The 12,642-nt window shown below is 54.6% G+C and overlaps 1 protein-coding gene across 2 annotated transcripts in view; it reads left to right on the top strand.

The window, feature by feature from the left end:
• Positions 1–12,642, top strand: part of CTDP1 (CTD phosphatase subunit 1) — a 61,493-nt gene that overhangs the window by 33,904 nt on the left and 14,947 nt on the right. The window contains exon 11 of one of the 2 annotated variants that reach the window (XM_032422678.1): positions 1,609–1,768. The exons of the other annotated variant lie outside the window; for it this stretch is intronic. Coding sequence (XP_032278569.1) covers positions 1,609–1,768 — 160 coding nt within the window. The remainder of the gene's footprint in view (positions 1–1,608; positions 1,769–12,642) is intronic. 2 annotated transcript variants of the gene reach the window in all.

Raw genomic sequence — 12,642 nt, 5'->3', positions numbered from 1 at the left:
GCATGGTGTCAGGAACAGGGAGCTCTGTCCTGGGGGTTTCATCCCCCAGAGCTGACCGTGTCAGACATAGGAACTGAGCCGTCTGGGAGACACTCACTCACGCGTTTCAGAGTAACAGTAAGCCATCGCGTGTTAACATAGTACCGCATTTTTAACAACATAGCTATTTGCCAACGGATAAGAAGTGTAAGGAGAAGAGCGGCTTGTTTGCGTTTTTGTGGCTCTGGCTAAGGACGGTGCTTGCCCTCTGCCTCTGTGCCCACCTGCTGGGAGCTGCCCTTTGGTGGAAACACAGGACCAAGTTCTGCCGCCTCCGGTGTGGGGTGTTGTTGGTGAAGGGAGACTCGGGGGCCCTTGGTTTGGTGGCCAGTCCAGTGCCCTGTGAGGTGAAGAGAATCGTGCCTTTTCGAGGGCCAGCGCCCGTGCAGATGCGGCTTGGCCGGCCCACGCACCCTGACCAGCGGCCCCTCGGGGGGGGTGGGGGTCACCCCCTGCACATTTCAGGTTTTGGTTAAAGCTGAAACCACTTTTCTGAAGGGAGACTGTAATGTACTTGTTTTTAAGGTACTTTGCTGTCTTCCCGAGTTGGGGCCGCCGGTCAGTGGGGGTGGCGGTGTGGACACGCTGGTGAGGCGTGTCCTCTGACGTTTGAGGAAGAAGAGGGCGGCGCGGTGTGGTGGCGCTTTATGTTCATCGGGGAGAAGTCTCACTTCCTAACACAGCTGCTTCTCTTCACTTACGGGGTTTGGACGTAGCACCCCCGTTTCTCCTCAGAATCCTGAGGTTTTACTGCATCAGCATCTCAGGGAGGGAGCACGTGGCTGGCGGTGGCCGTGGGGCCCGAGGCGTCCTCGTGCAGGCTCCGACCCCAGTGAGCAGCCCCTAGAGCAGCCACTCGGGGCGGACCCGCCAGCCATGCACGAGCCCCTCCTCTCTCGAGGTCATGACACGCGAGAGCGTGTGCTTGGGTCTGACGCGGAGACAGACGTGAGCGCGGAAGGCGCTGGGAGAAACTACCCTGGCCGGCCTGGGACGGGCCCCAGGGAAGAGCATTGCCGCAACACTCGCTGGTTTTTTGTGTTAATATTTGACTGTTTAACAGAACTGTGCACTCGTCGTCCCGAATTGCCTCCCCTGCCCTTCGGTGGACGGCTGACTTCAGCCCCGTGCACCTCCTTCCTAGCGCCGCACATTCTTTCTGTTCCAGAGAATACGGGTAGAAACGGATAGAAACGGTTTGTCGGCTTTGTTGTTTCAGGAGTCTTATGACTTGCTTGACCGTATTTGAGAATAAATAACATTTCCCGCTGGTTTCTAGGAAATTGTTCGGTAGCTCTTCACATTTTGCCCTTTGTTCTAAAACGAGGGAACCTGATGCAGCGGTGTTGTGTTGGCACAAGAAGGTAGGTGTTGGCTTCCAGCCGGAGGAGGCGTCAGTCGGATTTAGGGTGTCAGCTCTGAGAAAGCATAAGTAGGTGCTGTTGAGAGACACGGTGGGTTTTCGTGACTGAAATGCTCTCTGTTTGTATGTATTTATGTACCTGCTCCAAGAGCCAGGAGTCCTTCAAAGTGCCGTTCCTCATGTGGGACCTGTGACATTCATTTCAGAGTGGTTCAGCCGCCGCGGCAGATGCTTGCTCAAGAGCTGCCAGATAACCGACCCGGAGAGCAGCCCGGCCCCAGTGGACGGAAGCGACAGCCCAGCATGTCAGAGACAATGCCGCTGTACACGCTCTGTAAGGAGGACTTAGAGAGTATGGACAAAGAGGTGAGGCCCGCGGGCGCCAGCGCGCCGGGGGCAGGGCGCGGACCGCGCTCACGCACCACCCTTGGTTTCCCAGGGACGCTTCCACCGAGAGATGTGCAGCGGCCTTGAGTGACGCGTCAGGGCATCGGCAACGCTGGAAAGCCCGGCTGCGACCCACCAGTGGGGCCGACGGGCGAATGCTTGCCCCCGTCGTTGACGAGGGCCCGGCCTCGGGCGGGTGGGGCTGCTGGTGGCCTGCAGGGCCCAGCGGGAGACCCTCGATGACCACCTGCCTGGGTCACGGCCGGCAGTTCATTGTAGGATCTTACTGTTACACCACTAAATAGATTTAGGCCACATCGGTGGGGTTTTTGTTTTTTCAGATGCTTAATTGTGGGAATAAGGGTAATAGAGCCTGAGTCTATTTTGAATTGGAGACTAAATATGGTGGGGATTTTCTTTCGGAACTAAACAGCACTAAGCTGCAGATAATTTTGTAAGTCTGTTGTCTGTCTCCTGGGTCGTCTTCAGAAATGACCAACGCTCACACGTCAGCCCATCCTGAGTCCCGCCAGCCCCCAGGCCCTGTGGCCCTCACGCCCTGCCCTAGGCCAGCGCCCTTGAGAGAGGGTCCCACCTGCCTGTGGGGGTCTCCGTTTATTTGTAGGTGGTTGTGCAGCTTCCGTGCAGAAAACCACATCACGCATCCAAGTGCACGTGGCCCCTTCTTGGCACTCCCGGCCGGCCCCTCGGCGGCCTCACTCTCTGCTCCGGCACCACGCCACGCTCTGTGTTCATGGCGACCACTGGGATGATGCGTACCCAGCAAAACGTTTCTTAGTTTATTTTCATCCGCAGCGGGAAAATGTTACACTCAGCACAGAATCTCACCAGCAACTCAGATTATCATCTTCACATGCTGGTTTACCTGATGACGGTTACACCTTGTTTGCAGATGTGCTCAATTCCTCTCTTTGCCATTTTTTTGAACATTAGCTGGTATACGTGCTGTTTTTTGTTTCATAAAAATGTTTTCTCCAAGAAAATTTCCTCTGTGCTACTTGTTTATCTCTGAGGGAGTTGCCGACCCTGGAGGGTCCGCCGGCACCTGCCTCCCCCGTCCCCCTGGCCGCCCGGCGACACCCCAGTGCTGGGTGGCGACGCTGATTGTGGCACTCACTCCATGTCAGAGGGGTGGGAATCTTACCGCGAAATAAAAGTGCTCACCTTCCGTCACTCTGAGAAATAAAAATTAGCCTTCAAGCCTTACGTCTGGCTCCTAGGCAGCAGGAGGTGTGGAGGGCGAGAGCAGTCTTGGACTTCGGACCAGCGAGCACTGGGCTGTGCTGTAAGTGGGGTGAGAACAGAGATCCAGTCCCATGCGCCCTGCCAGGGAGACCACAGCTGCGTTTGGGCACTGACGCTGGGCGCCCTGGCCAGTGGCGGCCGGAGCCGAGCCTCTACGCCTGCTTCTCTAACTGGATTCCCAGTTCTTGGGAAGCACGGTGGGCCGCAGACTGCACAGTTTAGAAATCGGAAGCCGAGAAGCAGGGAAACGAATGTGCACAGCCCAGCCCATGTACGACGGGGTCCCTCTTGTCTGCAGTTCCATCCGGAGCAGAAGAGGTCCCCAAGAGCCACCACAAGCATCCGAGACTGGAGGGACAGTCCCGGGCCCCTGGCTGCTACGTGTGGTCAGCAGGTGGTGCGGCGGCCGCGGGTGGTCTCAGAGTGGCTTCGTGCCAGGTCACATGGGGACGTCCTGAACCGAGTGTGCCCCTGACAGGAGGGACACCCAGGTGTCAGAAGATGCTGTCGCCACCCGGGTCCCCTTCTGAAACGCCCACACGCCCAGAGAGGGTCCTAAAGCACCGTTGTCCAGGTGGCGGGAGACGCACATCGGCCTCGCTGAGCACTGCTAGAGAGCAGACGCGCTGCCTCAGCGGACACTGGTCTTGGGCCCTTGCTCCGCGAGCTTGAAGAAGTGACACTCAGTCCTGCGTCCGCTTCGCTGAGTCTCACGCGGCGTGCCGCACTCACACACAGCTCTGGGTCAGGAGGAGAGAGCAGATACTGTGAGATGAGGAACTGTGCGACAATCGTGCTTCACAGGCAGGTTTCAGAGAGCACCCCAGTCTGCGAGGCAGTGACCCCGAGGTCTTTCATTAGAGTAGAAGGGAGGGTGAGGCTTGTAGGAAATTCTGAAACCTTTGGAGAGAATCCCAGGAAGCTTCCTAAAAACTGGAGTGGGTTGTGATAGAAAGGGGTCATGTTTCCACCAGCAACATGTCGGACTGGTTTTATTTTCTAACAGCCCTCGTTCTTTTGAGATAATTCAGGGTGGATTGCTTTTCCAGAGTTGTCCTGGTTTCTGTAGAAATTTGTGCAGATTGGCGACCTGACTTAGGTGGCCTGCTTTTTGTGTTTTTTCCTTGGATTTATCAAGAACATCCAAATGAATAACAAAATATGTTTTGTATGAGTTCCTTCAGTGGTCTGTCTGCCAAAAACATTTGTTTTTAATACAGTTAGGTTCTAGGAATTGTGAGATCTGCCACAGGCCCCCTGGCATAATTCTGTATACGTATCAGGCAGTTCTCTCACTCAGTTCAGTAGATGGAGGGTCCTGGGAAATAGGATTGAGAAATGTGAGATACTCATCTTTGTCATATCAGGAGGTCCCCATACCCACCTGTGCTCTGTCCTCATGCCCCCTGTGCTCACCTGTGCCCTGTCTTGATTCCCCCTGTGCTCACCTGTGCCCTGTCCTGATTCCCCCCTGTGCTCACCTGTGCCCTGTCCTGATTCCCCTCTGTGCTCACCTGTGCTATGTCCTGATTCCCCCGTGCTCACCTGTGCTGTATGCTCACGCCCCCTGTGCTCACCTGTGCCGTCCTGATGCCCCTTGTGCTCACCTGTGCTCTCTCCTGATGCCCCCCAATGCTCACCTGTGCTCTGTCCTGATGCCCCCCCAGTGCTCACCTGTGCCGTATGCTCATGCCCCCTGTGCTCACCTGTGCTCTGTCATCATGCCCCCTGTGCTCACCTGTGCTCTCTCCTGATGCCCCCCAGTGCTCACCTGTGCCGTATGCTCATGCCGCCTATGCTCACCTGTGTTCTGCCCTGATGCCCCCCGTGCTCACCTGTGCCGTATGCTCATGCGCCCTATGCTCACCTGTGCTCTATCCTGATGCCTCCCTGTGCTCACCTGTGCAATCACTCCATGCCTCCTGTAGTTGTATTGAATCTGCCAGAAGGGGCTCTTCCGACGGGCTGCAGTTCGCATCGACAGGTGCTCCACAGCCAGGGTGTCCCACAGTGTGTCTGTCAGAGGCCCTGTGTCTGGGACCGGACGCCTCTCCCAGCCCCCAGCAGCCACAGTCCCCTTCGTTTCTGTCCCTGCTTTGTCCTGCTGCCAGAGTTCTCTGTAAACGCAGCTCAGCTCAAGTCCCTGGAGGCGCGTCTCACTGGTGACGAGGTACTCTGGGTACTGCAGGGCCTGCCCCTGGCCTGTCCGTCCTTGTCATGCACCAGGCACTGTGCCAGCATCTCAGACCATCCTTGCAAACCACGGTCTGAGACAGAATCTTCTGTGGACTGTTTCCAAAGAGTTCTAACGCCACCGTGGCCCCCCCTTATCCGGGGGTTCACGTGCTGCAGGCTCGGGTACCTGCGGCAGGCCGTGCTCCAGAGGCTGGGGTCCTCCTCTGGGCGCGTGGTCAGATGGTCAGGAGTGGCCTGACGTCCTGCGCCCCCTCCGTGTCTCCCCCAGAGGAGGAAGGGCGGGAGCAGCGAGGTGAGAGACCACGTTCACACACTTCTTTCCAGCAACGTGTCGCTGTGACGTTGTGTTTCCCCACTAGTTACTGGTGATCTTTCCCTGTCGATGCAGCTTTGTCCTAGACACGTACGTATAGGGTTCAGGCGTCCCCTGGGGTCCCGCAGCGTGCCCCGTGCAGAGGGAGGGGCTGCTGTACACGCCGTCTAGTGTGATTATTTGTTTTTAGTCACGGTGGTGCCAGTTTACTTTGTGTCTTGTGGTTCACACAAAGCAGAGCTTTTTGCCCAGACTCCGTGACCGCGGTCACCCTTTGCTGTGGTTCAGACACAAGTGGTCACGCCGTGGGCAGTCTGAGCTCAGTGGCGGGTTCTGTCATGCACGAGATGGCGAGCCTCATTTTGTAGTACGGATGCTTCGGTTTTGTTGAGTTTGTAGGCTTGCTTCTGACGAGTGAGCACCATGTGTAAGCACAGTGAGCTCACACCTCGTTCCTGCTTGTGTACGGTGATGCCTTTCTTGAGAGGAGGTGGGGCTCCGTCATGGGCATGCTGTTGTCTGGAGAGCTGTGGTCCCACACGAGCTGACCGAAGTGTCCACAAAATGCACACGCACCAGTGTCCACGTGCAGGGTTCCATCCATTTGATTGGCTCTCGGAGGACTCGCACGAGGCTGGGGAGCTGCCCGGGGGTGATGTCAGCCTGGTGCCGCACACCCCCACATTTTCCCTTTTGCTTCGAAGCTGCACTCGGTGCGGGACTCGTGCATCAGGAAAATCTGCACAGAGTTGCTTTTCCCACCCCTGATGGCAGGTCTGCCCCATCTGGCAGCAAATACTGTTTTGCAGTTATATTTGGAATAAAACAGGCACATTTTCTATTGGCTTCAAAATGTTGAGACGAAGCAAGCTTATTCCAGGAGCTACACGGACCCCAGCTTTGGGGGGGGGGGGGGGGGGGGCGCACACAGGTGTGTCTGCGGCGCTGTTTCAGTTTGTGTTCACGGGTCAGGATTGTTACTGTTGTTAACACGTTCATAATGCTTTGCCCAAATTATGATCCTTAGGATTAATGGAGTCTTCGACCCTATGTGTGATTTTTCGCAAGGTGTCACTTCTCAGAGGTTGTATGTTTTATTGTAGTGTGGTGTTCTCGTGGATCAGGTTTATGCACATGTGTTTACATTGTAGGCAGACACACAAGAAAAGTACAGAATGGAATTCTCACTGTGTGTGTTCAGAGGCCGATGAGCAGTTTTTGTGGTGGGATGTGGGGGTTGTGGCTCCAAAACAAAGGTTCCACCCTTCAAGTTAAAACATGCAGGTCTGTTCCGAAAGTGAAAGGTTTAATATGTTAAAAGAGAAGATTTGCTTGGAGTCAGGTCAGTAGGTGAAGTGTTAGCAGTAATGAAGAGAACCAGCGAGCGGTGCTGCTCACACACACTGAAGAAGTGCAGGGACGCATCACGGATGGAGGAAGAGCAAACCATCGCTAACCCCCGTGCTGGCCCAGGTGGGTAACCCCCGCCACGGCCTCCCCCAGCCTCCCCTCCACCTGCAGCTGAAGTCCATGGAACACAGAAAGGAGGGCCCCACTCAGTCCGTAGAGCATGCAGTTCTTGATCAGGGTGGTGAGTCCGAGCGCCATGTTGGGCCTAGAGCTTGCTTTAAGGGGGAAAAAAAATTGAAATTTCAGAAAGCAAGAAAGAGCAAAGAGGTTCCTGAAAGCCAGCATGGGTGCAGCAGGGAAGAGCAAGCATGGTAGTGGGCGTTCTGGCATTTTTCTTCCTGTGTCCCCAGCTCTTGCCCTGATTTGGAGGCAGGGCATCTCTCCCGCAGCTCCGCTCTAGGGCAGGCGCCAAATGCAGAGGGTCTGGGGACAGGAGTCTGTGGCCCAGAGAGTACGGAGGCACCTTCTTCTACCTGTTTGCCCCGTGGGTAGCCCCGGCCACACCATGCTGTGCAACAGCTCGGCCTGAGAGGAGCACCCCAGTTCTGTGTAGGAGCTGACCGAGCCCCGGGCTCACCTCCCAGTGAGATCCAAAGAGGCCATGGAACAGCATCACAAAGGCATAAAATTCATGTCGCAGCCCACAGGAGGAGGCAGAACTCTGTGTCTTACCCGCCTGTTAACACAGACCCGTGTTCTCCAGAGACTCGAAGAGGATGTCCTGTTGGAGCTGTCCAGGCCCAGTCTGCGTGAGCGGCAGCAGACGCCCACCCCAGCCAGCCCGGACGTCGGGGTTCTGAGACCAGCCCTTGCAGAGCGGCTCGGCGCCGTGCTCCCTGGGCAGAGGCACGCAGCCTTGTGGGGAACACACGCGATGAAGAACAAGCAACAGGAATTTCAGAACTGAGAAGGGCACATGCTAAGCAAAGTCCCTGACGCTCGCCGGACACGCCCCTGATCGAGTGGAGGCGAAGAGGAAAGAGCCCACGAACAGGGCTGCCGAAACCACCCTGAAGACAAGCCGGAAAACAGATCGGGGGCCGTGGTCAGAGCGGCGGGACGTCCGGTCACCATCAGAGCCATCACGTGTGTGTCGTCGGAATTCCCAAGATGGGGAGGACATTGGTGTGGGACAGATACTTGGAGGAATGATGGCTGAAAACCCCCAGAACTTGGTCAAAGGCATAAATTTACTGGTTTCTGATGCTGCTGATGGCCAGTCGTAGAATTTTGTAAAGCAGAGTGACGTCGTCCGTGTTCTGTGTCTCCTCTTGGCCCCACAGCAGGCTGTGTGGAGAAGGCTTGCATTTGAGGAGGGCCCCGCGGAGCACCGGGAGCCCTTGTGTGTGTGCTCAGAGAGGACGCCTCCTAGTCAGGGACGCAGGGACAGCGCGCATGGCAGGACTCGGTGTTCATTGGCAGGCACATGCACAGAAGAGATGGCTGGAGATCGTTCAGAGAATTATTTGAGGCTAGGTCACAGAAGTCTCTAATCCTAGGCATTCTGTGCACATTTTGTGAGCAGTAAGTGCTTGCAAAGGTTTAATTGCTTGTGTTCATGGCAGCCTGAGTGTTTTCCTTTGTGTCTTCAGCCCTTTCAGCAGTCAGGCTTGCCGTGCAATCTCATTTGTATGTGTCCAGCCTGAGCAGCCTCGTGGTCACGCCAAGTGGGCTTTCTTCCTTGGACTGGAATCAGGCACGGACATTGGGCAGGGACGCCTCTGTAACTTTGCCAAGTGACCCTTCTGTTCACACGCTTCTGTTTGGAGCAGGTACTCATGGACCAACAGATACGTTTGTGACATTCAGGGATTTACATGGGTCAGCAGGCTTCCCAAAGTTATTTCACCAAAAAGCCACAGTGAGAATTCTTGTGTCTTAGCACGGTGTTGTGTTGCATCAGGAAGCAGGCAGCTCCGTAAACAAGGTCATGAACTCTCCAGATATCGTGAGACGACTAACATATATTAGCCTTTAGAAAAATCACTTGAGATTGAAGATAATTTGTGGAAAAGAGCATTTTAATAGTAGAGTGACATGGGGACACATGTCCTAATTTATTTCTCGTTTCCTGGAGTGTCTGTCCTGCAGGCTCGGCCAGGTCAGTCCGTGCAGGGGGCCACGGCCGAAGGAACTATGGCGAGCCCGCCGATGGCCTAAAGCCACGGCCACCAGTGTTGCCCGGGCGTTTCCTGCTGCCTGCAGGCTCCCAGGACGCTGCGGCAGAGGGAACCGCAGGTTTTTTCTCAGCCTTGTCTGTTTCGAGTTTACAGGTCTAGATGGACTTGGGCAGCACCACCTCGGTCCCCTTTTTTCCGCATCCTCCTTGGAGAAAGTAATCTCTAAAGTGTCTAAACACATTTCCAGTTTTATCAAGAGAGAAGGTCACCTGTTACAGGGAGTGACTGGGAAGTTTGCTTTTCCAGCCCGGGACGTGTTTCTGTTCCCTCTCTCACGACTCTCCGCTTGGCTGCCTTACTTCTCTGCAGACAGGCCGTGAGGAGTCCGTAATCCCCGTGGTCCTGCGTCTTCCAAGTGAGGGATGGGAATGTTTTCCAGTGCATTCAGTGTGATCCGTGTTGGCCCTTTGAGAGTTCAGTCGTTAATTCAGTATAAAATGAATTTTGTTTTTCTCTTCACATACTTGCTTTTAGATTTTTCCTTAAGATTCTAAAGTTTTTACTCTAGCATCTTTTAAATAGTATTTATGAAATAAATAGTTCGTTACATGTTACTATTTTTCAAAAAGCTCAGTTACCTTTGTGTAAAAGAAAGCCCTGGAAAGATGTCTTTTGTTCTGAAACAGATCCTTTTATATGAGTAAAGCAGAATGAGGAAGAGCAAGTGTAAGCATAATTTAGATACGGCCAGATTTTAATGTGTGTTCACGATTTTAGCTGGGCTGCGCACAGTGTTTTTCTGAATCTTCCAATCAGCTGGCAGAATGAACACGCACTTGGGTTAGCTGTCCGCCAACTCGAGAAGCGACCGGGCTCCTACTCGGAGACAGTGCCAACACTTACGGGTCACTTCGCGGTCTCCGAGAGGCTGTGATTGTGTACTTTGGTGGTCACGTTTAAAATAACTGATTTTTTAAATTCTTTTTTTTCTCTTGAAAAGGTATGATGCAGAGTTAAAGGCCTGAAGTATTTTCAGAGGAAAATTTAATAGAATATTCTAATAGGAGGTTTGCTCATCAACATAGAGTAAACACAACCAATTAAACATAATGGTGAAGTGTGAATGTGCTAAATTCTTAGAATTAACTCTGTGCTTTCTATTAAATGCATTTAGCTTAGGAGCAAACCCTGTGTGTAAAGACTTTATAGTGACATGATGATTATTGCTTTATTGACGTAGCTGTCGCCGTTTCCATATTCTCACTGAGGTCAGTGTGGGAGCGACTGATGGTCTCGGGTCGAAGCTGCTCTGGGTTAGGACCTCCCCTTAATCCATCAGAGCCCTCGCGGTCCATGCGGAGAAGCTCACGGGCCCTGTGGGGGTGCCCGATGCTGGGGAGGCGAGGAGTGCGCGTCCCTGTCCCTGAGTGCGCTGAGGGGCTGGCGGGGCGGGGCAGGAGGGCATGCACTTGGCCCGTCGTAGGGAGGGGCTGCGGCTGGCCAGCCTTGCCGGGAGCTTCCTTAGGGGACACCACCCAGTTGTCCATGGGAAGTCCGTTTTTGTGAGTTAAGTACATCTGACTGCCTTTCTTCCTTTTTGTGTTTTCTGGAATAAGCTGAAAACCTGGTCTTTCTGAATTAATGGATTTTCTAAGTTTAACATTTAAATAGCCGTAATATCCCTGTAGTTCCAAGTTCAAAACGCCTGAAAGCCGCCGTGAGCGGGGTTCCCACAGACAGCTTTCACCTTGGCTGCAGCCGGCCCGGCTTCCCTGCAGAGCATGGCCTGGCAGTTGGGAAAACAGTGCCCTCACACCCGGTGGCTCTTGTCTTAAGTCCGTGTTGGGAAATGGGTCGACAGACGCATCTGTTCTCACCCAGATGTGTAGGGGTCACAGCGAGCAGGGCTGACACCGCCAGCCTCCACACGCTCCCCGTCGTCAGATGCCAGTCACATGGGGGCGGGGGGTGCGGGCTTGGCACCCCCACGGGTGACCAACCAGCTGAGACTCGGGGTTCCCACAGCCCGCTCCTGGGGTTCCATCCTTTGCTAGAGCTGCTCCCGCACTACCTTTAGCGGCTTATTACGTAATGAAGAGCATGACAGACGCAGATGAACAGCCAGGCGAAGAGCCACACAGGGTGCGGTGCACAGGGTCCCGAGCGTAGGAGCTGCTGTCCCCGTGGAGTTGGGGTGGGCCACCTGCCAGGATGTGGAAGCTCCCCGAGGCCTGGAGGGTGGGGGGGAGGCTGCAGGCTCCAGGCTTCACTCTGGCCGGTCTCCGGTGACCAGCCCCGTCCAGAGCCCACCTAGAGTTGACTCATTAGAAAAAGAGATGCCACTGTCTGTCTGGAAAGTGCAAGGGGCTCAGGAGCTCCGTGTCAGGACAGAGGGACAGAGACCAATAAATACATTTCTTACTGTTTTACACATCAGATAACCTTGTTACGTAATGATTCAGTTTGAGGTCATAAAGACGTAAGTAACTATGTTGACTTACAGGATTTTTGACATCATTGTTTGCTTTTTTGTATATATATCTTGAGGGGAAAAAACACCTTCAGCTCTGAAGTGTGGTCCCTAGGACTCAAGCGATGCACTTGTTAGTGTGGTCATCTTTGCATTCCACTTTGCGCCTTTTTTAATAAGTTGATGTTAACATCCTGAAACGTGTTGGCACTTCTCAGGCGTGCATACATTTGGGGAAGTTACAGAGGCCTTGAAGCCGAACTTCTGAGCCTGGGAGTTACCTCTGTGAACGTCTGTCTGCCCTCCGGGCTTGGCCACCCTGACCACCCACGCCCCTAGGAAGGGCTGGCTCTGCAGCCCGGCGGGGCCCCCAGCCCGCCCGCCAATGGGGGCCATACAGTGTTTCCATCACATAGTAAGTCAGAACAAAGAAAGATCACAATTTCAGTTGACCTCTTGAGAAAACAGCAGTGTTCCAAAAATGTCATTGGAGGTGCTCAGAAATCCAAAGCAGTTGGCAGGACAGTTCTGTCCTGGTGCAGTGGGTAACCTCCCGTTCCTTATTTTCTCCTTTCTACCTGATCTCTTTCGTTATCCAGTGTCTGTTAGAAGACCAGGGAGAATTTGAGAGAAAGGCATGGAGACCGAGGTCAGACAGGTGGAAGGCTGACCCTCACCCCATCTTCTGTCTCCAGGCCCACCCCAAATCTGACAGAACAGCTCCTTCTGACTGAACAGGTGTTAGGAGGCAGCTTCCATCCCCCTGGGCCTGGGCAGCCCGGCCGAGCCACGCTGGTGGGAGAGCCACTGGAGCCTCCCCTGGCAGGCGTCCCTGGGGGCCTGGCGTCCGGAAGCAGACCTGCCCTGGGCTATAAGGGAGCAGCGAGGGCCGATTCTAGGGCCCTTGCCTATGAGTTCCCATCACCCTCACTTGGCATGTCCGTGAATGGTTCGGCCTGGGGCCTGTGGGAGAGAACAAGCGCCCCCGGGCACAGCTGGGGACCCCACCGGCAGCAGCTGCCCCCACCCCAAGACTCCAGAGCGCTTCCTGGAAAGCAGTCGTTCTGTGTGGCTCATT

This window comes from Phoca vitulina, unplaced genomic scaffold, assembly GCF_004348235.1.
Source record: "Phoca vitulina isolate PV1807 unplaced genomic scaffold, GSC_HSeal_1.0 scaffold27, whole genome shotgun sequence".
NCBI lineage: Eukaryota > Metazoa > Chordata > Mammalia > Carnivora > Phocidae > Phoca > Phoca vitulina.
Note: the sequence above shows the minus strand (reverse complement) of the source record. Positions and strands in the feature narration are given on the sequence as shown.